General features: G+C 37.0%; 1 protein-coding gene across 1 annotated transcript in view; it reads right to left on the bottom strand.

Annotated features, from left to right (window-relative positions):
• caln2 (calneuron 2) overlaps positions 1-25,073 on the bottom strand; it is a 34,375-nt gene extending 9,302 nt beyond the window's left edge. The window contains exons 1-4 of the mRNA XM_065287025.2: positions 24,472-25,073; positions 20,356-20,477; positions 16,128-16,271; positions 9,666-9,778 (exon numbers count right to left, since the gene is read on the bottom strand). Of these exons, the coding sequence (XP_065143097.1) occupies positions 9,666-9,778; positions 16,128-16,271; positions 20,356-20,470 (372 nt within the window). The 5' untranslated portion in view covers positions 20,471-20,477; positions 24,472-25,073. The remainder of the gene's footprint in view (positions 1-9,665; positions 9,779-16,127; positions 16,272-20,355; positions 20,478-24,471) is intronic.
• Positions 25,074-26,657: the final 1,584 nt, after the last annotated feature.

The raw sequence follows: 26,657 nt of genomic DNA, 5'->3' as shown, positions 1-26,657 counted from the left end.
TTCCATTCATACACATGTGAATGTGTCCGGAAATGCAACTTTGTGCGACAAGTTCAAAGGTCAAGTTTGGTGGAAGCACATCATATTCGTTTGCTGCGGGTAGAAATTTTGCATGCTGAAAGACTATTGTGACCGCAGCTTTAATCGCATCTTTAACTCAATTGGAAAATTCGCATGACTCGTTGTCCCATAGGCCAAACAGTGAAGGGCGTATTGACAAGTGCGGTTTGGCATGCTGCTTGTATCAGACAGACAATGGAGGAGAGCATTTTTGGGGATGAAGGAAATTTTTTTAGTAATCTAGAGCCATTGATACAAATGCATATACATGCGTCACTTGGCTCTCAGTGGCGGCCGGTGACTTCTTTTTTCGAGGGCGCTTGATGCGAAGTTCATCACAACATGTATGTAGCCCGTCATGTCTGTGGTTCGTAATTTCAAAAGATGTGTTCTGCGCATCTAGAGATCCTGTGTGCATCATGTGTTTTGTCAAAATAAGTGCCTGCTGCAGACGCGTCTAAAGGGTTTGTAATAAAATAATCTCATGCGTAGTCAGAGTTTACTGTTAAGGGAGTGTCTTGCGTGTATTTTGTGAACGTGAGCGTCGCTTTTATCATAAATGGTTTTGACGCTTGTGCAGCAGGCACTTATTTTGACAAAACACATGATGCAAATGGTTCACATGATGCAACAAACACATATTTTGAAAACTCAAGCAACACACGACACTCTGAACACTTATTTTGAATTAGCACCCCTTGGATGAGCAGTCACCAGCCGCCACTGGTGGCTCTTGTTTTCTACCCACCACAATGAATAATGTACAATAATCACAACATTAAACGTTGAAATTAAATGAAAATTGAATTGAAATGATCGCTCTCTTTAACAAAAACAACAGCACATGAAGTTGAATCTGATGACATCAATAAAGGGGTGATTTCGTAGGAGGTCTGTATTGCATGAGTAAATGCTAATGTGAGTGTGTGAGTGCTGGCTGTAATCCATGCAGTCTGTTTGAACTGACAGGCATCAGATGGGCTTCTCATTATTACAGATTTATGTCTTTGGTTATTTTGAAATGATGCATTGAAAGCCCCATTCCCATGACCATCATTCCTTAAGGCTCGCCTAGTAGAGCAGATGATTAATGTTTCAATTACCTAAGTATTCTCATCTTAATGATAGAAACTGTATAAGATTAATCTGCATGAGGAAAACCTTACTGAAATAATTTGGAATGGCTCTTTTAAAAATATGTAAACTAACTTTGTCTTAAATACATTTCTTTTGTGCAAATCTGACATACTGTGTCTTAAATGCTAAAGATCACCGATGTCCCATCCAAAACCCAGAGCTGGTGTTAAAAGTGTTTTTGATTTGATTCCAGCTCTCATGTCACACGCCTAAGCAGATATGTACACTGGGGGAGATGGGCCATGAAGAAATCTGTCAGAGGTTGATGTCTTTGGTTGACCCACTGATCAAGGGATGAGGGTGGTAAGTGTCGTGTTGAGGGTGTTTAGACACATTTGTCACAGTGAAATAAGAGCGCGGCTCTTTTTCCTTCCTTTTCCTGCGTGTCTGCTCTCCACCATAACTCAGACATGTAGCCTACATTAATATTTAAGCATTTTGCAGACACTTTTATTCAAAGTGACTAACATAAAGGAGAAAAACAATGAACTGATTTATCTTAAGGAGGCAATAATAAAGTTAACAAGTTTCAGCAATATATATATATATATATATATATATATATATATATATATATATATATATATATATATATATATATATATATATATATATATATATATAGACGGTTTCATCGGACGCATGTGCGTCGCCACGGTTACTTGCCTAGTAACTGTATTTCACTGCAAAACCCTCTAAGTCAGTTGGTCTTAAACTCCTGGCCTGCGGGCCATTTGAGGCCGGCCCTCCCCCTCTCTGCGACCTGCGTCACCTTTCAACAATATAACATAATCTGGCTGCAGAAAGATTTTTATTCACTTTGTTTCATATTTGTTTGATTTAAACGTTTAAAGGTTTGTTTACATGTCGCGTCTAACAACACGTGCTCGGGAGCGACGTCACCCGTTAATACGACGTCAAGTATAACCGCGCAGCAATGACAGTGTTCCTAATATGACAAAGTGTTTTGATTAATGCCATTAATGTTTCAACTAAATTAATATAAAATGGCAAAAATGAAAGCACATTTATACATTGATTGAATAGATTTATAGAATTTTGAAAAAAACTTGTCATGGATTTATTGCATTTTGTGGAAAAAAATATTAGTTTTTGTAATAAATCTTTGAAAATCAAGTTATGGATGAGAATTTTTGATGTTTTTATAACCTAAAGATGCTATGTGAAAGTTTGTAACAGAAAATAGTAGTTTTCATCTTGTCACTTTCTTGGTATAGAAAACACGTTTTTACCGAAATTTGTCAAAATGGATTTATTGCGTTTTGGAACCAAACTCTTCATTTTTTTCTGTCCAACTAGCATATGTAACATTGACTACCCATTCAAAAGTTTAAGGATCAAAAGCAAAGTCATTAAAACTGTTGAATAACAAAGATGATATTAAAGGGGCCATGTCACAGGACTTTTTTAAGATGTCAAATAAATCTTTGGTGTCCCCAGAGCACATATGTGAAGTTTTAGCTCAAAATACCATATAAATAATTTATTATAGCATGTTAAAATTGCCACTTTGTAGGTGTGTGCAAAAATGTGCCGTTTTGGGTGTGTCCTTTAAAATGCACATGAGCGGCTGAAGTGCAAACACTGATCACAATGATGGTGGTTTGTTGAAATTGAAACTCAATTGTTCTGTGAATTATTTTCTCTCTGTTCTAAATGGCAGTGCTGTGGTTGGATTAAGGGGAGGTATTATTATAATAAGAGCTCCTTATGACATCATAAGGAGAGCCAAATTTCAACGACCTATTTTTTCATGTGCTTGTAGAGAATGGTTTACCAAAACTAAGTTACTGGGTTGATCTTTTTCAAATTTTCTAGGTTGATAGCAGCACTAGGGACCCAGTAATAGCACTTAAACATGGAAAAAGTCAGATTTTCATGCCATGGCCCCTTTAAGTCAATACTATGACTGAAAACAGTCCAAAATAAAAAAAAATACTGGTGGTAATTTGTTATTTTTATAATGGTTTATAAATGTAAACAGAAATTTTATTTGTTAGTTTAGTGCAAGGTTTTAACAGGCCTTAGTTATTAAAGATAAGGTTAAGAAAATATTTACTTACTTTTATAAAATAATGTATATTAAAAACCACTGCTTATAAATTTTCAAGTATTATTATACATTAAATAATAGATTTTAAACAGTACATTCACAGAAATATGTTAAAGTAGCTCTGTGGCCCTCCAATGAAATGTCAGTCTCAGAAATGGCCCCAAGCCAGTTTGAGAACCCTGCTCTAAGTGCAAGTAAGCTTATTTAGCAAAAACCTCCACTAAAGATGCAACATTAAACATTGCAAATGATGAACGTCGGAATGTAAAAAGGAAGAAACTGAACCACACATTAGGGGGAGCTGTGACCTATGTGACTGTCACATGCGGGTTGTATTCAGGTCCAAGTATGCAGAAATGACCCAGATTTGAATGTGCGGCATCGTTCATCCAGTTCACTTATGTCAATCGAGGTGGCGTTTAGCGGACTCTGCCAACAAATTTCTATTTCGAAAAAGTAAAACTACATTCTCAAAAAGTGTGAAAAAGCTCTCACTTAGGGCGGTACTCTTTCCAAAAGTAAATTTCTGTACCTAAACGGTGCATATTAATACCTCAAAAGCACATATTTGTACCTGATACATATTAAGGGGTGTAAATCATCTTGCCTCCCTAATTTCTTTCAGTCCTCGATACACCTCTATTTAAAAGTTGCACTTTAAACTTGAAGAGCTCTGATGGTAAAAAAATTTACTTAAAGGGACATTCCACTTTTTTTTGAGAATATGCTAATTTTAGTGAAGCTGGAAAATGAGCATATTTTCAAAAAAAGTGGAATGTCCCTTTAATTAACATTCACAAAGACCTTTAAACCTAAATATGTGTTTATATCCCAATAGATCTGCAAAGCTACAGATTAATTTGATCTCTAATCAGGACTAGATGATTGAGAACATCTCACACAGTCTGCCAATCGATACTATATCACTCCTTCCAGACACCATTGGGGACCGTCTGTGGTGAGTTATCACATACTCCAACATCTCATTGTGCCAAACGGCACTGAAAAATCTTTTGAGAAACTGCAGTGATATGCCCTTACTATAACATGATCTATGGCCTTGAACTACAAACACACATACACACACAACTGTTTTCTGTGAAACGATTTCCAAGGCACTAACAGCATGTAATTCCGCTGACAGTTCAGCAACTGTCACTTTGGGAAGTGTGAATTGAACAGATGGCATATGGGCGTAAATGGTACGTCTGGGAGCAGGGCGATTGTAACAGGAGGGTCTGGAGTTAATCAACCATCCATTACTCGTGTGCTCTTATTTTCATTCAGTTCCACGAATCATGCACCAATATTACCTCACTTGCTTTGCCTGAAGGCTATGGTAAATCAACTCCTTGCACCATGACCTGCCAAAATATTGGTTTGATATTATTGCTCAGATACACACATTCAGTCATGCATGCGTGCCATACGCAGCATCACTGAGCCAAAACCACTCATAAAAACCAAATCAACAAGTGTGGCAAGCCAATTGTAAGTTTTAATGCATAAACTAATGCAGTGTTTCTGTTGCAGTCTCAGAGTAACACTGTTGCGACCCATCTGCTCACTGACCTGATTGTTATCTAGACACATTCATGACTACCAGTGTGAAGAAATATATCTTCATCCAGTTGATTTATGCTTTGATAATTCATTCATCTTGTTTATGGTATGATGAAAAACTCACTGATGGAATTGAAATGCAGATATACATTTTTATAGCAAGAAAACATAATCTTGTTTTTTTATAAGGAGAACATCTGATCTAAGAATTTTATGGCATGTTTGCAGCAGGCACATATTTTGACATGACGTGTTATGCACATAGGTTCACATGACGCGGCAAACACATATTTTGACATGACGAGCCACACACATGATGGGCTACTTACATGTTTTGACAAGTTTTACATTCATGCCTTCCCAAAGAGATTTCTGTTTAATCCAGTCAGCATAAACAGCTCTGAATAGAGAATACTTGTGTATTAGTGCTGCATCTCTAAGTGCTTCCAGAAAGGCTTTCGCTTGCTATCACTCGGCCATAGTATTCATGCCGTTGGCTATACAGAGGATAGCACAGACAGATGCTGGTATCATTCATTTGAGATCAACATGTAGGAGGACAGCCTTGGCTGATTCACAGTTTAATTGAGTTGTCAGCTGTGCTGTTGAGAAAAAGAGACATACTCCCTAATGCTGTGTTGACTTTTTGGGATATTCCCTGTCCCAAATGTACATTTTGCTAGTTTTTCTTCCGTTTTTTTGCAACCATAAAATAACGTTCACAGAACACTGTAGGTTTTTATTTTTTAAAAACCTAACAATAACTTATACAGAGTGTTCTTTAATGTTTATTTTTAGGGTTTTTAAACTATAAAATAATGTTCCCGGAATGTTGCAGGGTATTTTTTTTAAATAAATATAACATTCTCTAATGCAGTGGTTCTCAAACTTTTTTGGCTTGTGTACGTTGCATCCTTTCGTGGCCCCTCCAAAGAAAATTTATGACATAAAACATTACAAAACTGGTTAGTAGCCTAGGGGATCGCACACCGGCCGTGCAGCTCAGCGTCGCGCCGCGTCGCGTCGCGTCTAGGACAACTCGGAGGTATTGTAAACCGGAAGTGCACATTAAATAGCGCAAGCTTCGTCAGATAGCATCTACTTCAAAATGCTAAATATACATTAGCAGCCAATGTTAATCGTAATGATTTGGGACAAATAGGATGTTATTTAATGTTAAACTATGTGAGTGGCAGTGTGGCGCGACAGGGATTTGAGCAACTTCCTGAGTCACAGCTGGGCGGCGCGGACAGGCGCCACCTGGCGGCTCCGGTGTGCGTATATTCTTAGAAAACAATGTGTTCGATTTTTTTAGAACGGCGCGGCGCTGTGCGGCGCTGAGCGGCACGGCCGGTGTGCGTCTGTGCGATCCCCTTATTTTTCTCAGGTTTAAATACACAGAATTTATAATAAATTAATATATTTTATAAAATGTCATTAAACTGGGGCCCCCTGGCACCATTTCAGTGGCCCCCAGTCTGAGAACCACTGCTCTAATGGTTATTTTATGTTACTTTTTAAACCATAAAATTACATTCCCATAACGTTGCAGGGTGGGTATTTAAATTTAAAAAATAAAAATAACTTGACACATAAAAGTGTATGATGTTAGTAAGTGAGAAGCTTTTGATTGTAGTTTTTGAAAACAGATAGGTGGTAAGATCTGTTAATCTAAAGTGAATGAAATGTTTATTTATCAGTCAAAAAATATCTGTTTTAAATCCTCTATATTGGGTTGAAGTAATTGGTTATTTATATATTTGCTAAAACCCAATGCTATCTAAATACAATATGAGATTTTTTTTATTATTAAAAATAACCTGTTTCATGATACATACATATTTAAATTGAATTATTTTATAAGTAATATATTGATTTAATCCTCCCTATTTTATGGAAATGTTTTACTTATTTTAGATAGGTTGCACTGGTTCTTACTTCAAAATAGCATTAGGAGAACGTTAGAACAATGTTTACTAACCTAAAAATAACATCCTACTTTCATAAAGAAAACTTTCATGGCTAACCAAAAACAAACAAAAAATAACATTAAGGGACCAAAAATTGTTAGCTGGAGTATTTATTTTCTGCTTATGATTATTTTATATTTTCCACCATCTGTATATTAGCAAAGCTTTTATTTAAATTATAAAACAATAAAAATAAAATATGCTATATGACTTTAAGAAACAACCCTCTTTACTTGTGAAATAAGCGAAGTGCTATGCCCACGCACTGCATTGCGAGTGTGCCAGATATAGTTTTGAACTCCCCTGCATTACAATTCGTGCTAAAAATTCATTGCACGAGCAGACTGAAATGATCAGGGTCCCTGTTAAAAACAAACTTGAGCCACAGAGGCAGTGGTGATTGCTTTAAGACTGCACAAACCTCCCATAGGTTTCACGAAAATTGGATCAATGTCATTATAGTGGCGCGTCTACTGGAAAGTCTCCAGTAAACATGTTTGGAAAGCAGTGATGTCTGAGAAATATTCATGTGGATTATACATTACAGGCAGGTCAAATGTTGGTTAATGCTGAATAGTTTGTCTTCAATAATTGTTGCTGTCAAATACGGCTGCTGGTAACATAAAACAAGCCTGTTAACACCCATGTGTTCTCCATGTACTGCCTGTGGCTCTTGGCTCTATTCTGATGTGCCCATTGATGATCTTGTTAAGGATATTTTAACACCACCTCTAATACGTGCTCACCCTTTCATGTTGCACAAAGGCTACAAGGAAAGCATCCTAGTCCGCATGCAGATTCAAACCGAGATGACACTATGATGAATCTCTTGTGCTGACAACAGGTTGCAGCTAACTTCCTGTGACTGCTTCATGAATTCACATCTGCGGCACAGATTTGTAAATCAATAGCTTTTGATGGGGTGTTTCTGGCTTCGGTGCATTTCAGTCCCACTAAACTGTGTGTGACACTTTACACAGAGAGCATTACTGCAACTTATAGACCCTGTCCTTTAATATTTATTAGGATTGATTTTTTTAACCTTTGGAACAGAATCAGCAAAACCATGTATTGGGTCTGTGACCTTGAAAGTAAAATGTTTTAAACAACAGAACTGGTCAACAATAGACTTGGTGTATATATTCAGAATAATATGAAGTGAAAAATATTAGACACACTTTACACTAGTTAATGCAGGCATAAACAATGTTTTTTTACTGCATTTATTAATTTATATTAAAGGGGACACTCCACTTTTTTGAAAATATGCTAATTTTCCAGCTACATTAGAGTTAAACGTTTTATTTTTACCGTTTTGAAATCAGTTCAGCTGATCTCCAAGTCTGGCGTTACCACTTTTAGCATAGCTTAGCACAATCCATTGAATCTGATTAGACCATTAGCATCGCACAAAAAAATAACCAAAGATTTTCTATATTTTTCCTATTTAAAACTTGCCTCTTCTGAAGTTACATTGGGTACTAAGACTGAAGGAAAATTAAAAGTTGCAATTTTCTAGGCAGATAGTGATATTACACACTACCCGAAAATAGTCCCCTTGGTTACTTTCAATAGCAGGGGACAATTTTCAGGCACTGCGTAATATCACTACGCCTGCTGCAGCCATGTTACAGCAGTAAAGTCCTTGATTATTACGCCAGAATGAGAGTATAGTTCCTATATCTGCCTAGAAAATCTCAACTTTTAATTTTCCGTCAGTCTTAGTACATGATGTAACTTAAGAAGAGTCAAGTTTTAAATAGGAAAACATATATTTTTAAATAGGAAAAATGAATATTATTTTAAAAAAGTGGGGTGTCCCTTTAAAGTTTACAGAAATACTGTTCTTTGTTAAGTCAGAGTTACTTAATATTGCATGTTCTCTTATGTTAATTAATACAGTTTACAGTGTTAAAATGCATTACTGGATTTACAAACTAATATTAACCAGGATGCAAATGTGTAAAAGTTTTTTATTTGATTGCATTAGCTAATGTTAACCTTCAGAACATGATTGTAAAGCATCTTCTGATTCTCTTATTTCCTTAGTGGGGAATTGTGAGATTATCCTAACAATATTTCTGCTCTCAAAACATAATATTGCTCAGGAGGTTGTGCCACTATGTCATTATTAAGCCTCTATCATAATACAATCAGAGCCGTCAGAGGTGATTGTTATGCCGGTGTGATGTTACATGGATTACTGATGCAGTTATGACTCACTGTGTCCTACTAAAGGTGTGTGAAGATGTGCATTCAAATCTCCTCAGAGACAACCAGGGTCTGTGACCTTGATGTTACACATTCCCACACACTTATACACACACAGATTTGTTTTGTCTGTGGATGAGGCGCTACATAAACAGAATATAAACTCATATAATGTTCCTTCAAGGTCATGACGCCAGATATTATTGTTTCCTTCGAAATTCTTATTTATCAAAAACAGAGTCAGTAAAAACCTCACCCAAGCTGTGCCCGAATGTCAATGATGACTAATTCAAAGATCTACACTTTCCTTTTTAATGCCAAACATTCAATTAATATTTTATCCCCAAAGCTCTCTGAAATCTCATGGCAGCGAAACTGGGATTTCTCCATTTTACGCACTACTGTTGACTCAGAAATGGGCAGATCTGTTTGTTCACTTTGAAGCTCACAGTATAGGAAGAATCACATTTGCCTGTCGTCGTGGGACAGAGAAAGCGAATGGAAAGGGCTGAGTATGACCCATAATCTCATACACATGCTCAGAATATAAACGCATAGCAAAAAAGAGGAAAAGAAGAAAGCATTGATATAAATAATGTGTTCTTCAAATGTAAATGTATGCAAAAGAAAAGAAGATTAATGTGTTTTACCTGCCAGAATATGCTGTCTATAGTATTGCCCAGGAAGCCCTCTCTGGTTTCAGAAGAAAGGAGTTTGGGTCCCAATATTGTCATGAATTCATCAAAGTCCACCTGTCCATCACCTGCATCAGAAAAAAACATTTACATCTGGATTAGAGAGTATTAAAAACAGGCTGTTGCAGTCAACTTAGCAGATGGCATTATTAAGCAGATTATTAATAAACACCAACATAATATTTTAGTATAGGCGCACACACATCAAAGCTAATGTGGGTTTCACTCCTTTTTAAATACTAAATTGTCATTCACAACCGCATTCTGCAACAAAATTCAGAATGTGACAGCAGTATGTGTACAAAGTGTATCTCTTCTCTAGAGAAAACACGTTGTTTTAAAACAGCTGCTTAATGAGCAGAACAAAGCATTGCTGTTGCAAAAATTGCATATCCCTTTGATCACTAATATTGCATTTATGCATTAAGCAGATGCTGTTATCCAAAGCAATTTACAGTGCATTCAGGGTATAGATTTTATCAGCATGTGTTTTTCCATAGTAATCAAACCCACAAACTTTTGCGCTGCTAACTCAATGCCTGAGTACAGTAAGGGTATGTTTATACCTGGTATTAAGATGTGTTTTGGTTGATAAGATTCACATTTACACTTGGTATTTTAATCTGTCTCTTTTGTCCACTTTTGACCACTTCTGTCTTGATTACCGAGGAGTTGGTCTGTGGGCGAGTCCCTCTGCTTTCCGCTGCTTGTGATGTTAGTAAGCATGCTGATATGTAAGAACAATTGATAAAATAAGTTTGCTTAACCTACATATGCTAAACAAAACTGGAAAAGGGCGAAGACCATCTGCTTAAGTTTTATCAATGAACGCCTTAAGACAGTGCTGTGGATTCACGATAGAAATCAGGACCGTTGTAAAAACATTGTGCTCGCTACATCACACATCAGATCAATATGCGGAGGAAAGTCTTTTGTGGCTGCTCAAACACTTTCAACCAAATGAGCGTCTATAGATGGATTTCAGTCACGTGACCTTTTACATCATGCCGCCATCTTTAGGACCTACCGAGTACCAGTAGGCTATTGACAAGCATTGGCTACCTTTCTACGATTTACGGATCTCTTATCTTTTACTGTCTATGATTCTTACGGATAAAGTAAAGGGCTACGAAAGACAACATGTGGGATCTCGACTGTCATGAAAATAAACGCTACTTTAAAAAAATATATCTTGGTTAGGGTGTGATGCTTTCTCGATCCCTGATGCGTTCTTCCAGCCGCTGTCCGCTGCTACCGAACTACCACTATTTTATAACATAAGAAGGCGCGACACAACATGAAACTTTGCTCGAAGTATCACCTGGATCTCTACACATGAACGCGAGCATTGAGAACATTGTTTGTGTACACAGAGTTTACTAAAAAGAAAGGTTTTGTACAACTGACTTTGGCTGTTATGGTGTCCGCTTGTCATCTCTGCCAGACGTAAATAATCGATTTCCGAAGGGGAATGAATGAATCTCATATGAGGCTCCTTTTTCAACTAGAAGGTCAATATTGTTTTTCACTTGCGACAAAACAACGACTTATCCGTGCATTTTTATGGAATTATGCTTTAGGAGATATCAATCTTTACAATCCTCCCTCCTTACGTCGCAATTGGAGATCGATACATCTTGACTGTGAAGAAGGCGGCGAAGTCAGTTGTCCAAAACCGTCTTTTTAGTTAACTCTCTGTTCACAATGAATGTTCTCAATGCTCAAGTTCACGTGTAGAGACATAGGCGATACTTCGAGCAAAATATCATGTTGTGTTGAGCCTTCTTAGTGTTGTTAAAATAGCGATTTTGATGCTCACAGCATATTGAAGGCATAGCTTCTAGTTCTTTTGCGACCACTTCAAGTCCTTAAAATGGCGAAAGACAAGTGAGTGACGTCAGCTGATATCCATGTATACCAGGGGGGCAGGGTTTCATATTTTATTGAAGCAGCCCTGGGCACCGCCATCAGCTAGTGGACCCCCACCTGCTCTTAGCATTCCATTGACTCCCATTCATTTTGGCGTCACTTTGACAGTGAATAACTTTACATCTGAGGCGTTTAAAGACTCAATTTGTGCATCAATTATTTCTAAAGAAACACGAAAATGTATAAAAGGCTCCATTACCTTGTATCTTACGTTATGGCCCAGTAGAAGCAGTTTTAGTAAAACTATGCTAACGATTGCGTCATAACCACGCGACTCTCTGTCGCACAGTAGAGAAATTACCGTATGGACAGGAGGAGAAGCGCATATAGAACATGGGGTACTGGCGTTAAACTTTAAAATAAATAAATACTATGCAAAACGACAAAGTAATTAATCAGAATATTAAATATACTTAATACAAAATGTACTCCTGTTCACGCTCGCCGTTTCTGCAAGATTCGGTGGGTGATTCAGATTTCTCTTGGCACACCTATTAGAAGACTTACAATTGTCAGACAGGTTGCTCACGTCACCAAGCTCAGTTTGAGTCTGCGCAGTACGCTCGACCCCCCGGAAGTGTGAGCTTCTAATTGGCTTCACTTGTCTCCGTTGAATCCAACGGGGTCGCTGTGCCCATTTCTTTTACTGTCTATGGTCTATACCACAAAAGCAATCCAATAGAAGGCGTGGATTACCTCTGAATGTGGTCAAAATGTTTCACATCCCATTTGTATTTAGCATCGTCAGGGGCGGACTGGGACCAAAAAATCTACCGGGAAATTTCGTTTACCACCGGCCCTCCATGGTAAAAAAAAAAAAGGTCTCGTATTTGTAGTAAAATTAGGGTTATACAAATCGTAATCAATCTGCCAAAAAACAATCTTTTTTATAATAATAATTCTCTACTAATTTTCTCTATAATAATAATAAAATCATTAAACCATGGCTAATTTTCCAAAATTAGTAACTATACAAAATGATACCTGTTTGAAAGACGGATATGCGCACCTGTCAATCAGCTATCACATAACAGAGCGAGGCCAGAGATGAACCAGCTCATAAATGGGAATAATATGGAATAATGTGAAATCTTTCAATAACTGTAAGAATTTTTCCTTTAAATATAATTTTGTCATATAAGGTTTTGAGAGAAAATAATATTTTTTATTAATAATGTTATTTCTTATTTATTTTAACGTGTTTGGCTCAGAGTTTATTTCAGTAATATTGCTGTTTTTTCGGTAATAATAATAAAATTTACATGCCAATCCTGCTTCCTTGTCTGTTTATTCATTTCATAATGCTGTTATTTTAAGTTATATGGGGATATTTATTTATTTTACATCAAAGGCCGACAGGCTATGCAATTTGGGGAGGGGCCGTTCACTGATCCCCCTATATTTTTACAAATCCTAGACATGATTGGATCTCCCGAACAGGTTGAGCACTTTTATAAACTTTTGAGAAAAGACGCTGCACAGTTTGACCAGCGGGAAGCGGCCACACATCAGGCCGCCAGACGGGGTTGCTATATAACTCGCAATGTATAAAGCCCGATTTATCAGACCGGCTCTCGCAGCCTCAAAACACTACTGGCCCACGGGGAAATGTCCCGACTCTCCCGATGGCCACTCTGCTACTGAGCTTTGTTCACTTGTGATCCAATTGACCAGATTAATACTGGGTGTAAACAGCCCACATGATTCTTGTTCGGAGCTATGAGGTGACAACACCTATAGTTTCCAGCAAGCAATTTCACATTTAAAAGTCGTCGAATAGTGTCCAAACACAGCCAAGACATCTAAAACAAGGCAAAATTTGGTCTGTCAGTAAAAATGTAATAGACATCTATACAGAGCCCAAAAATAAATCAAATACAATAAATAAATGAATGAAACTGAACACCCCCGAATCAGTGTTGACTTTGCTTACATTATGGAATATCATACATCTTGCAAGTAAGTGGGGTACACAAAGCTAAAGAGTTAGCTACGCTCCGTTTTGTTTGACAACATTTCGAACGTCAACAAGAAGTGACGTCAAACAGATTCGCTTAGAGCGCCTTTAAAGAGACACACAAAAACAGTGTGTTTTTCATTGCAGCCACAAATGGCCATGTTCAACATCGTATAATGAAAGATCTGTGGTGTATTTTGAGCTGAAACCTTACAGACACATTATACCAGAGACTATTTTAATATTGCTGAAAACACCTAGATTAGGGGCCTGTTGAGTTTTTTTGGCAAAGAAAAGAACAGAATTCCTTTGAATGGGGAATCAAATTGTCATTTAGAGATCAAAAGAGTTTATCTAACCAATTTCTAATGGGATATTTTAATAGGATCTGCACTCTTATTTTGATTGCTTTACTATATCATTTTAACTGGTATGGCTCAGCTTAATGAAACCGTTCAGGGTCGCTGAATGCAGTCATAAGAAACAAATTTGATACTTTCAAATTCACTGGCTGAAGCCAGCAATGTTTTTTGCCTTTCGTGGTTTTCTGTATAGCTCCTTTGAAACTGTGCACATTGGAAAAAGTGCAATAGAAATAAAATTGATTTAAATCAACTGCTGCACGTTTCATATGCAGTTAAATCCAATATGACAAATGTTATATACTTTCCAATAAAAATTTAGATCATATGGGGGATGTTTCTTTTACAATTTACATCCTCCCTTACACCTGATCGCAGGACTTCTTTTGAAAAAAAGACAATAATCTTCTGTATCATGCGAGTCGTGACCGTGCAAGCTAACATCTGTCAATCTTTTCTCATTCTCACTTTCATTCGTTCCTGAAAGACAATTACTGCTCTGAGATATACGGTGAAAGGGGCATTAAAGACCGGCTGAGTGACAGCAGAACTTAAAGTGATAAGTGAAAGCGAGCTCTTATCACACTATAGCTTTAAACCCCAGAGTAACCTCCTCTTCACTTTACCACTGCATCGTGAATATTTATTACTGAAATACAATAAGGTTGTGCACTCACATTTGCATTTTGTAAAAAGATTATGGGCAGCACTAAAGAGCATCTGAGAAGTTTATTCATACCCCAAGCTTGAAATACAGCCTAACTAGTCTTATATAACTGTGTACAATACACAACCCAGAGCTATCACAGCAAGGTTACACAAAAGCCTTGAAAACATGAAAACATATAAAGGGTCTGTAAGTAGGATTTGTAGTGTTATATTAATCAAAATCAATGTCTTTATTCATAAATATGTCCTCATTGGTGTCAAATGACATCTGCCGTGGATCGGACTTTTCTTTGTAAGCTTAGAATTTCTTCTTTACTTACATTGAACGGGGTAAGTCCAAGGAGGCTTCCATGTCGTTCCACCATATTGATAAACTATAATAGCAGAGAGGGACAAAAAGCACTAGCCTACCAACGCGTTTCCACAACGCGTTTTCGTTCAGAACACGTGAAGTAGCTGAAACGGACATGGAGATCAGTGAGTACATAACGGCTACCAAAGTTGCAACACGCATTAAGAAAAGCGAGGCGCTAGAGAGCAATATTCCTTTGAATGCAAAATACAATTTCACCACTAGATGGGGGTAAATCTATACTTACTGACCCTTTAAGAGATCAGGTTTACTGTAGGTAACAATGGATGGGCATTATGGATTGATGTGTCAAAGATCCTTCCAAATGATCAATTCATCATATTTGTGCTGGTAACTGTGTGCATAGGCATTGTAAGAAATTGAACAATCATGGGCTAATGGGAAAAAATCGGGCTGGTAATCTGAGAGTTGCTGGTTTGAGTCTCACAGCTGGTGGGTTGCGACTGAGGTGCCCTTGGGCAAGGCACCTGTGCCCCATTACTCCCCAGGCGCTGCACTGACAGATGCCCACTGCTCCGAGTTTGTGTGTGTATTCACGACTTGCAGTATGTGTGTTTACTACTCACTGGATGGGTTAAATGCAGAGGTCACATTTCAAGTATGGGTTAACATACACTGGTCATTACCTCATTTTCACTTTGGCCTCTTACAGACATACTGATGCCCCAGACTGCCTTACTAACACACAAATTATGTGGATCAAGAATGGCCGGCAACCATTCACTGATAAGCGCCTAGACTGATGTGCTTAATCTTCACATGTTTTTTAACCAGTAACTCAACACTGACCTGTCCTTGATGGATCCACAAAACCCAGACACACACTAAAGATACAGGTTTCTCAGGAATCACCTTGTACACTGATGTATTTACAGTTCCCCTGTGATGGATAAACGGAATTGTGTGATCGCTGTAGCATAAACTGTTCACGATATCACATATCTCTCCGAGGGTAGATTGATTGGGGTCAGTGACAGACTGTACAGTTATATTTGTATAGACGATGGAGAGGACAGACATTGCTTTGTTTCTGTGTAACAGGCTGCGGATAGAGAAAAATACCTGGGTGTTTTGAAAAAATGAACCAGGAAAATGAAAAGTATAGAAAGTTTGATTGACTGACTCACCATCCATGTCCAGTCTTTGCATGATAATGGCCAGTTCAACCTCACTGGGCATGTACCCCAGAGAGCGCATGGCCATACCCAGTTCCTGCTTTGAGATGAAACCATTGCCATCCCTGTCTAGAACTCGGAATGCTTCTCTTATCTCTGCAGAGCCAAGATAGACAGAAGGGAATGGAGAAAAGAAAGCAAATCATTTCAATGTTAATGGAGTGCAGAACAAGTAAACAACTCAATTCAAATACACAAACCAGACTGACAATTCACACTTACAATTCAGGTTACATACAAAAGTTAACAAATGAATATGTGCATGTTATCTGCAAGCAAATGTATTATTTAACAGCAGTGCCTTGCAAAACATATGCGCACACACAGCAGAAATACTGAATACAGGTCAGTCTATTTCAAAGCTGTCTATTCAGTGTGCTGTGACCATTTCTAAAAGCATCAACCCTGCTCTTCAGGCTGATTTAAAGAAACCCACAGTAAGTCTTAAGCTTCAAGAACAAAAATAACATGCGTCTATCGTATTATTTCTGAGGAGTATTGCTTTTCCATGGTCTTAAAGACTCGCCTTAATGTTATTCTGGGATAAAGTCAGCGATGTGCTGTGTGTGCTCTCATGTGCTCAACATAACACTGCCTGAATTGAAAAAGCCTGTTTGTCTCTGTGCTGCTTTAAAAATAAATATTAGTAAAATCTTACCATAAGGTTGTATTTGTTAAAATTAAAGCATTAGCTAACATGAACTAAAAGTGAACAATATTTCTACAGCATTTATTAGACTTAGTTTAGACCCTATATGTGGATCTCAGAGCTTTTCTTTTAAATGAGCATAGTTTTTTTCAGTAATATCACTTAAATGGCAATTAAAAAGTTCAGTAATTTGACTTCACTTTAATTATTTAATTTTTATTTAACAAATCAATTAAAGAGCACCTATTTCATAGCTAAAAACTATTTTGTGAATTTGGTATAATACAATGTGTTTGTGTGGTTTACGATTAAAAACATTATTTTCCACATACCGTACATTATTGTACCTCCAGATTTCCCTGTTTTCCTGAAACGCACTGATTTTGTAAAAAACTCATTGATCTGAAAAGCGCTGTGTTCCTGATTGGCCAGCTAATCTGTACGTTGTGATTGGCCTGAATACATTTGACGTCAGACGGAAATGTGACGCTCCTTAACATGTTTGAAAGATTTGGTCACAATGCAATGCTAACAGGAGTTTTGAACAATTTGAAGAGTTTGGTTCCAAAACGCGATAAACGCCTTTTTTAAATTAGTTACTACCAAAATCAGTATTGTATCAGGTCAGTATTAAGAAGTAAATTCTTAATTTTAACGCAAAATCTGATAACCCCCATGTTATTCTGTCATCTTTTCTCCATTGATTTCCAAAACGCAATAAATACCAGTCCTCCAGGTTTTTATCTTGTCACTTTCTTGTTATAGAAAACACGTTTTTACCTAAATTAGTCAAAATGGATTTATTGCATTTTGGAACCAAACTCTTCATTTACAGTCCGAAGCGGGAGGAATTATGATAATGTCGGTCTTGTCTACTTCACCAATCCCAGGAAGTAAACTGTTGCCTACAATCCGTGTGTTTGTTGTAGTCCAAGAAAACATATATACGTTGAGATGATAACTCGCGTCATCGTTTACTTTGGGGTTTTTAACTTTTGCATATAGTTAACATGTACTAATACACACTTTCACACCAGGGTTTAGCGCAGCACATTTCAGTTCAGGCGGCCCGCCTAAGCTTGGAAACCCTACCGCCTTAACTAGATTGTCCAAAAAAAAAAAACTTTCGCTGCACAAAAGGCCATCAGGTGCATATCGGAGAACCACGAGTGGGGACACGCGCCACACGGCCGAAATGAGAAAGACGGGGTCCGGACCGTCACTGTCTGGAGGATAACTAGCCAGTTGATAAAACATCTCGGAGAATAGCGCGGACGTGCTTCACACCGCGAGCATGCACGCAAGCCACACGGCCGAAATGAGATAAAGACGTGGTCCGTCATGTCTGGAGGATAGCCAGTTGATAAAATGCGTGTCCGTTAGAACAGTAAGTGGACTTATTTTTTGGGTTTATTTAAGCCTGTTATTATATTCGTCTATAGTTCTTGCAAATTTAAAGTAAGTTAGCTGGTGATTTTGTTGTTTGAGCAACCTGCTAGCTGTTTCACGTGCCTGTTAAATAGATATAATTGTTGAGCGCTCTTGCTCATTTTACTTATGTGCATTATTTACATGCTACAGTAGTTAACCTTCCTTTAAAATAATGTAATTAATAGTGGGAAATAATCAGTTTTTACCATTTTTGCGCCATCTATCATCGTTCGCAGGATGTTCTACAACATCTGCTTTAGTTTGTGTTTATTAACCCTTTAGTTTCACTTCATCACGCAGCTATTCCCATTAGAGGTATCTGTTAAAAACATTTAATTCATTTATAATCTAGTATGTGTTCATTTTCTGTCATAGTTTCTTCAAAATTAAGTTTTATTTGAGTGTTTTAAATAAAAATACTTTTTATTTTCATCAAGACGCCCCTTTGATTGCCACGCCCTCTGCCCCGCCCACTCGTCCAACCCACCTTAACTAACAAATTTTCTGCGGGAAACACTGCACACCAAAGGAAAGGTAAAATTGTGAATCGAACCATAGTTGCTCTTTAATACATATAATCTAAATATAATCTATTACTGCAAAACCAAGTCTAAGCACATGCAAAAATCTAAATTTTTTAAATAATGTCTCTGGTCACTCTTTACTGTCCTTTCTGAATAAAGGTAAAAGGTTCAAAAATTCGGTCAATATCCTGATATATAAGGTAATTATTCAAGCGAAACGTATTTTATGGACATATAATACATGTCGAGAGCGTTCGCCAATATTATTATCTCATTTTTGACAGAGCTGGCGTTTAACGGCTTTTGCGCATACAACCTGTTTGTAATCTGTGAAACATAAAGGCCTTTGTAGCAGCTTTAAACATACTTAATTTAACATTGTTTTTCTGTACTTCAAAATAAAATATGCTTCAAATGTCCTGTTATATTGTTTGGTGTCTCATAAAATGAATGTTAAAACGATTAAATATGCCATAGGTTCCAATTTTTCCAGTATCTGCTCACACTGAGATCGCACTGACCAGAAATGATAGGTGATAAGCTATGCTGGATAACAATAATCTTTCATAAAAAGTACATGTCCGCTTTCTGATAAAGAGGGCTTTTGATCCGAGGAACACATTTAAAGAAGAAAAATTAGGTCAGGTAGTGTATTAGGATCCTTGGAAAGTATGTAAATTTAATCTCAATCGAACATGAGGGTTAATTTTGGTTTTCCACACAGTTCTCATGACTTAATGAGATTTATCTTCTTTACTTTGCCTGAGCTCAAATTGAGACAAATGTTTGAAGGTTCATTACATTAAAGTAACTGGACTTCATTCAATTCAATATGACTTATCAACTCTTGAAATGATAAGTCGACCCAGTCACTGCTTCATTATTTAATGTGCTCTCTTTTATCTACCAAAGTTTTTCTTTCTGCAAAGGCAGACCTTAATGAATCATCTTAACTTTACCACTCACACTTTAAACAAGCTCAGCTCATAAATATGTAAAGCTTTGAAACACCCAATGCGGACAATGCTCAGTTTCACGTCTGTCAAAACAAAAAAATTCAAAGAAGGTCCATCTGAGAGCAATTTTACTGTCCAGAGTTTCATGGCTTCAAATCCACTATTGAGAACCACATGCAAGACCATCAATTACCCTCTTGTGTGCCTGGAGGCTCTGTCTCAACACATGACTGCTGAGACATTTTAGATGAGGAAACTGGGATTTACAGAGACTGTAGTGGGCTAGCAACCATATAAATGGGATGTTTCTAATGTTTATTCAAATAACGACATAAGTGAACCCTTCTGGTTACCCTCATTAAATGACACTGAATGACCAAACAGAAGTAGTAAAGACTCAAAAAATTGAGAACTTAAGATTGTTTCCTTAATTTAAATGAACAGTTCATTCAATATATGTTTTATTTAGTCATTACTTATTTACCTTCATGTATTTAAACAACAATTGATTAGGAACAAGGGTGTGGAAAAATGACCTAATTTAGATTTTTGGGTGAACTGTCCCTTTAAATCTATGAAATGACAAATTACAGGCAAAAACAACAGATACACATACTTACCACCAAGCTCTTCTGTTGAGATGTTGGCCAGCTGCTCTTCACTGGTTTCAGAGAGAGAGTTGCTCAGATAGTTGTCTGTGTAGACCAGCCCTGCTCTCACATGGTGAAAAGGCATCTTCACCCTTCAATAAGAACGGTTAAGATTAATCAAACTACAAAGTAACTACTACGATCATCAATCATGTAGACTGTTCCCATGGCTCAGTTAGTAAAGCATTGCATCAGCACAGCAATGAAAAGGACATGGTCCCAGTTTGATCCCAGTTAACACACATAATAATAAAATGTAATGGACTGTAAGTCTCTTTGGATAAAAGTGCCTTCCAAATGCATTTCACAAGTTCATATCAACAAGTAATCAAATAGAAAATAAAGCATATTTGGCTAGCGATGAGGTAAAGGAGGGATGCTGCAAAAAACTAGTACTAGCAACGGCAGAGTACCGTGATCTCATACACTTAAATAGAAGCTCCAGTGACACGAGCGACAGTGACCATCGGGCAATAGGAAGTGGGCGTGTCCAGCTATGTAACAAGGTTGAGAAAAGTTCAACATTATGCAAATGATAAGGGACTTTCTGGAGGGACTACCACTGGAAGTGAAGCAGTGAAATTAACATCGTCCATCTTTTTTCATTTACTGTGGTGGACGGTTACACGTGTGTTTGTTTGTTTGTAACTGTTACTAAGACAACCAGAATTAGGAACACCTCATTGAAAGAGATGGGCGACAATGTCACTGGTGGTGTGCACCCAGCTTTAGTGGATAATATGCAAACTAGAGTAGAAAATGTGAAGTGTGCATAAATGAGTACCTAAGAGGTTGTTAATTTTTAATCATATGCATACTCTGGTTCACAAACGCACACACATTGCATGCACATTGCAAACCTACAGCGTGACCTACACACCCACCCACCTTGCTGCTTTTGTATGTAAGGATTACAAGAGACTGCCAAGGTTGCAAAAAAATATGTGTCTATAACAGAATTTCATTCCTTTACCAAAAATACACCATACGTATCCAGAAAGATGTTTGCCCAAAAAAATATTTGAGTCACTTTTATTTATAAGACCACATATCTGCCAGTAATGTCAATATTCATGTTGAAAAAGGATTTAACGATTTCTCTAGCTTTGTGAGAAAACAAATGAGTTTCTGAGAGAGTTTTGTGTGAAGCCGTTCATTTTTTTCTTTGTACCACAACAGGGTTTTTATTCAGAAAATATTCAAAATATTACTGTGATACTGTTTAGCATTTAGATTTCATGATATGCAGGTTTTTGTAACGTTGCCGTTTAGTGTCCCTATAGCTTAAACAGTAAAGCACATTGTTATAAACCCCAATGTTGTGGGTTTGATTCTCAGGGAATGCAAGAGTGTAAAAATATCTAACTTCAATGCAATGTAAATTGCTTTGGATTAAAGTGTCTGCCAAATGTGTAAACATACTTTACTGTTATCATAGCAAAGGCTTGAATATGCTTTGAGTGTCTGTTTAACTCATTTCAGCCCTGAGCTGCTGTTAAAATGGAGCACTGATGACCCAAGAGAGTTTTTCCAAGTCTGCAGACACATCTGAAAGCCAGGACCAGGCAAAAATGTGCAAAACATTCAAGCATTTCCTCCAGCAATGGAGTTTCCAAAGTTGGAGTGGGGAATCCTTGATTAATTCTACTGTGAGAGACACAGAGCCTCCTTTGGAATTAAGGGAAATTACGATTAAATGACAGAAGGTGGAAGCAGCTAATTTGTGGTGATGCTCGCTCACCAAGGACAAACCCTAGATGTAAATGATGGCTTTGTGTTCCTGTAATTACCATAGGTATTAACAACTGCTTTAGCTGAAGGCAACTTTGGGTAGAGTTTGATTGATACTCAGTTCAGCTACACATGAATATTTTAAATAGCCATTGATGAGTCTTTTGGTGAATTTAGGATTAGAGTTGACCTGCAAATCGATACACATGCAACGCATAATGAATGCAAAACTAAGCTAATATACAATGTTTTAAAAGGTTATTTAAGGAACATAATGTGATGACATCTTAGCATTCATGTGCCACAATACATGCAAATTACAAATAAACAAAGCTGAATTGTATTTTGGGGTGCACTATTCCTTTAACCTCCTAAGACCCGGGTTTTGGTTTGTCTTTTTTGAGATTTCTACCAGCTATTTTGGGGTTAGGAGGACCCAATAAATATCCAAATTGCTTTCTAAGAACATAAAGCAGTGTATTTGTCCATGTTTGTGCACAACAGGTTCCAATTACACAGAATTAAGTATTATGGTGCAAAACATAAAAAATTCATATGTGGACATCCAGGTCTTAGGAAGTTAATGTGTGAGTGTCCTTTAGTGTTAAATTTTGACCAGAAATGTCTAATTTGGTGCCCTTTTCTGACCTGGATCTTTTCACACAACAACTGACCTTGTGAAGGTGCCTCCCTGTTGTACTAGTTTATTATTGCGACTGGCGCACTGTTTGTAGCCAGTTAATGAAACGTCTAACAGTTGTCCTAAGTTGCTGCATTGCCTGTGACCCAAATGCTGACAAACTCTTAACAAGTCCCTAATCAGATCCAGAAGCAAATGTAAAAACTCAAAAGTTAAGCTGTCACCTGCTGCTAAAGCTTCACACCTTTTATGGAGCTAGTGGATGTGATACCATGCATGAGAACTGTGTCAAGCTAGAAACCTTAAAGGACAATATTACTCCCTCTCTATTTCATTTAGCTGCTTTTTATCTGCCATTATGTCCGTATCTCCATGCTGAAGAGCATTGCATTAGCAGTGAAAAGGTTCATTGAGCCCCTGGAAGCACACATACCTTCAAAAAAGTTGTGCATTGGGTCTATTGGGAAAAAGCACAAATTTATTGATCCAAAACTTAAAAAAAAAAGACTTTTGGTGTGTCATCTAAAAGATTGTTTCAAAAATAGCTGAATTCTCAATAAACTTATTAATATGGGCTTGTGTGATGTGACCTTAACTTTGTGATGTCTGTATTGGAGAAATCATGGTCTACACAGAGTCTATGTTTGAATTAATTTTTTCATGCTAGTGCAGAGAACCTACAGTACTAGAAAAATGTTACCTGTGTCTTTACAGTTCAATTTGCCAATGCGTTGCATGCAAGTTTATTAAACAGGCTCTTGTGGAAATTTTTATGATCTGTGTTTCCACTGATGTTACAACATATTGCACATCAGGTGTACTTGTCAATAAATATTAATTAAGTCAATTAATAAGGACTATTTATTAACTCTTTTGGATATATCAAATTACAGCTGAAATGTGGGATAATTAAAATGAAAAGAAATAATTAATTAGAGAGAAAGATTTGTTAACTCTTATTTACACATGAACATTTATTAGCCTATAACCAATAGGCTACCTCCACAAATCACACTTAAAGCATCAAACGTAAATCCTCAGAGACTGCTGGTACGCGCAGATCCGTTTCTTTGTTGCGCAGTTTCGATGCACAAACACTTCTCCTTCTACACCCATTATATTTTATCAAGTTAGTGATAATAAACATTAATAAAAACATCTGTTAGGGCATTTAGGTAGCCTGACAGTTACACTGGCACCTGCCCAGCTCAAAGTACGGGCACGTTTCCCGTCCTGTCGCCCTAGTGACACATCATAACTCAGACCCGCCATATACAACCAGTCTGTCAAACATCGCATTGCTTTCAACTCCTGAGTCAGCATTATATTAAAACAAATGTATGCAAAACTTAAGATTTATAATATCTAATGAAAAAGCCTGGAACAAAGAAAAATGTCCGAATTTACGAAAATACGTTTGCGCTTTAGTATACAAACTTTTCTGGTTTATGAAGAGGTCACAACAAACTTTTCGCAATTATGTAGTTATTTGATTCGTTTAAAATGTCACGTAAATGTCACTTGGTAAGTGCCTCGTTAAATGTCTCATCTGTGCCTTCCCAACAGGTGCCATCCGTAACCTGATTTTTGTTGCTTCTCTGTCTTCACAAATACATGCTGCTTATTTTTAACATTTAGCAGACGCTTTTATAAACTTACAGGTTTGTGAGGCAAACAATAAAGCGATTCAGCTTAGACAGAGAAAATCCACTTACCTCAATAACGGTGTCCAGTAATTGGTGAAACCTCAGGGCGCTTAAAATGCAAGTGTTTTTGGACGTAAGGAGTTACGGCAGTCGTTGGTCTCATATGTATTATCTCTTATTGGAACACTTATTTCTGATGGTATAAAGAAAATAATGTCATTTTCAATTGCCCTTGTTATCTATCCTCGGTCCTGTCCGCATGTGACAGCCCCATTGCCACCGAAGCAGGGTTTTGGAAATCCATCCGGTCACACGCTAGTTCCAATAGCCATTGTCGTTTATTTTAAAATTGAAATATGTCAGTTATTTGTTTAAAAATGCTCCTGGCTCGCGCTCGCCTCGTGCATGGCAGACGTCCTCCGCCACGCGCCCAAGGGTGTGTTGCATTTAAAGTCCTTGCCGAATGCACCCGGTTTAATTTATAATTATCGCAAAAACTGAATCCCCATTTACTTTTATGACGTTTGCCTCATGTCACAACTGCCGAGAAAACAAACTCTTGCTGTCTGTAAATCTATTGTTTTGTTCACCCATCTCTTGCGCGCGTGAGGTGGGCACATTGCCCATGTAGCCACTGAATAGAGTCATACAGACGATCTGTTCCAGTATGGTTTGTCTTCTTCAGAGATCTGGCAGGTGGGTCTGTGAGAGTGGTGTAGGGTGGAGTTAAAAATAGAGGAGGACTCGATGTAACCATTTGCAGGTTTGCTTCTAGTTTGTTGAGATTTTTGTATCAGTAAGTTTCACTAGAACAACATATTCTTATTTTCGCTGCACGTGTTATGTAAAAGTTTGACGAATCTGTGCTCTTAGCATCCTTTGTCATACTGGAATGACTTATTTCAGTATTTTACAGAGAATTTGTTTAAAAAAAAAATTCTGTAAAATATTGAAATAATACTGTAAAGAGTGAAAGTTGAATCTAGATACTTAAAAAATACTTCGTTGGTAACACCTGTTTATTTTTTTTTATATTTTGAATTTAAGTGAAAAATTAAAGGTGAATAAACTTTGAAAATTGCCTGAATCGTTAACATCTTAAATTTACATTTGTTTTAGGTGATACTGAACTAACTGGAGTTTTGTTTAAAGGTTCACTTTTTACAGTATAGCAATTTTCATTCTGAATATAGCTTATTTGCATATTCATTCATTTTTAATTATGTCATTAACAAAGTTTGTGATAAAAAAGGGAAGATTGGAGATATAGCTATAAATGTAGTTTTTTATCCTAAGTGTATAGGAAAATATTTGATCATTCGAGAAGAAAACAAAAAATAAAAAGCTTTCTTGTAGATACTGTATCAATTTGACAGCAGCTCCAGAAATGACCTTGATATGGCATTGAAGTATACTTTCATTGTATTGCAGAGGGAAAGAAACAATATGCAAAAAGATCCCAATTAGGTAATTAAATCACCAACCTGAGACTTTCAGACAGTGGCGATATCTTCAGAGGAGAAACATTGAAAAAGCAGTGATATGAAATGGTCTCCTCTGACTGTAATAATACTGTTTAATATAAATGTAGACTATTAACATAAATTCAGCAATTATTACAAAATCATATATGCGCATAATTATTAGCTCACAATCACAATTATTTCTAATGAAGAACAAACTTCAATCAAGGAAAAGTTTCAATAAATTGTTGTATACTGCATTATAAATAAGGTAATTTAAACATACAGACTAAATTGATCCCTATAATTGAAAATCACAATTTCAGTGATGAAGGCAACAGTACTTGCCATTTCATTCCACTACCATCTCACAGACAATAAAAACTAATTGATTGTGATTGACGCTTAGGAGAATGTGCTGCATAAAGCAGGACATAACATATGGATGCTGTCATTGCCTCATAGATCAAAACTGATTCCATTCAGGGCTGACTTCAGCCTCCATTAAAATGCTTCAAGGCCTTTAAAATGTTGATGACTTCTCCCGGCGATTGAGATCTACATTTGTGAGTAATTTATTGAATTCTTGCCTTTTTTACTTTATTTCTATTAACATATAAACTTTATTGTTATGAGATCCAAGCTTAGACTGTATTCTTGAGCTGATTGCAATCGTCCACAAATAAGATTGAATTGAAAATATAGGCAACTATTAGTATTCTGTAATCAGACATTGTCTGATAACTACTCCTTCAAGAATATGAGATGAATACAGAAGAAAAATGAAAATAA

This window comes from Paramisgurnus dabryanus, chromosome 18 (assembly GCF_030506205.2).
Source record: "Paramisgurnus dabryanus chromosome 18, PD_genome_1.1, whole genome shotgun sequence".
Classification (NCBI taxonomy): Eukaryota; Metazoa; Chordata; class Actinopteri; order Cypriniformes; family Cobitidae; genus Paramisgurnus; species Paramisgurnus dabryanus.
This window is presented reverse-complemented; position numbering and strand designations above follow the sequence as displayed.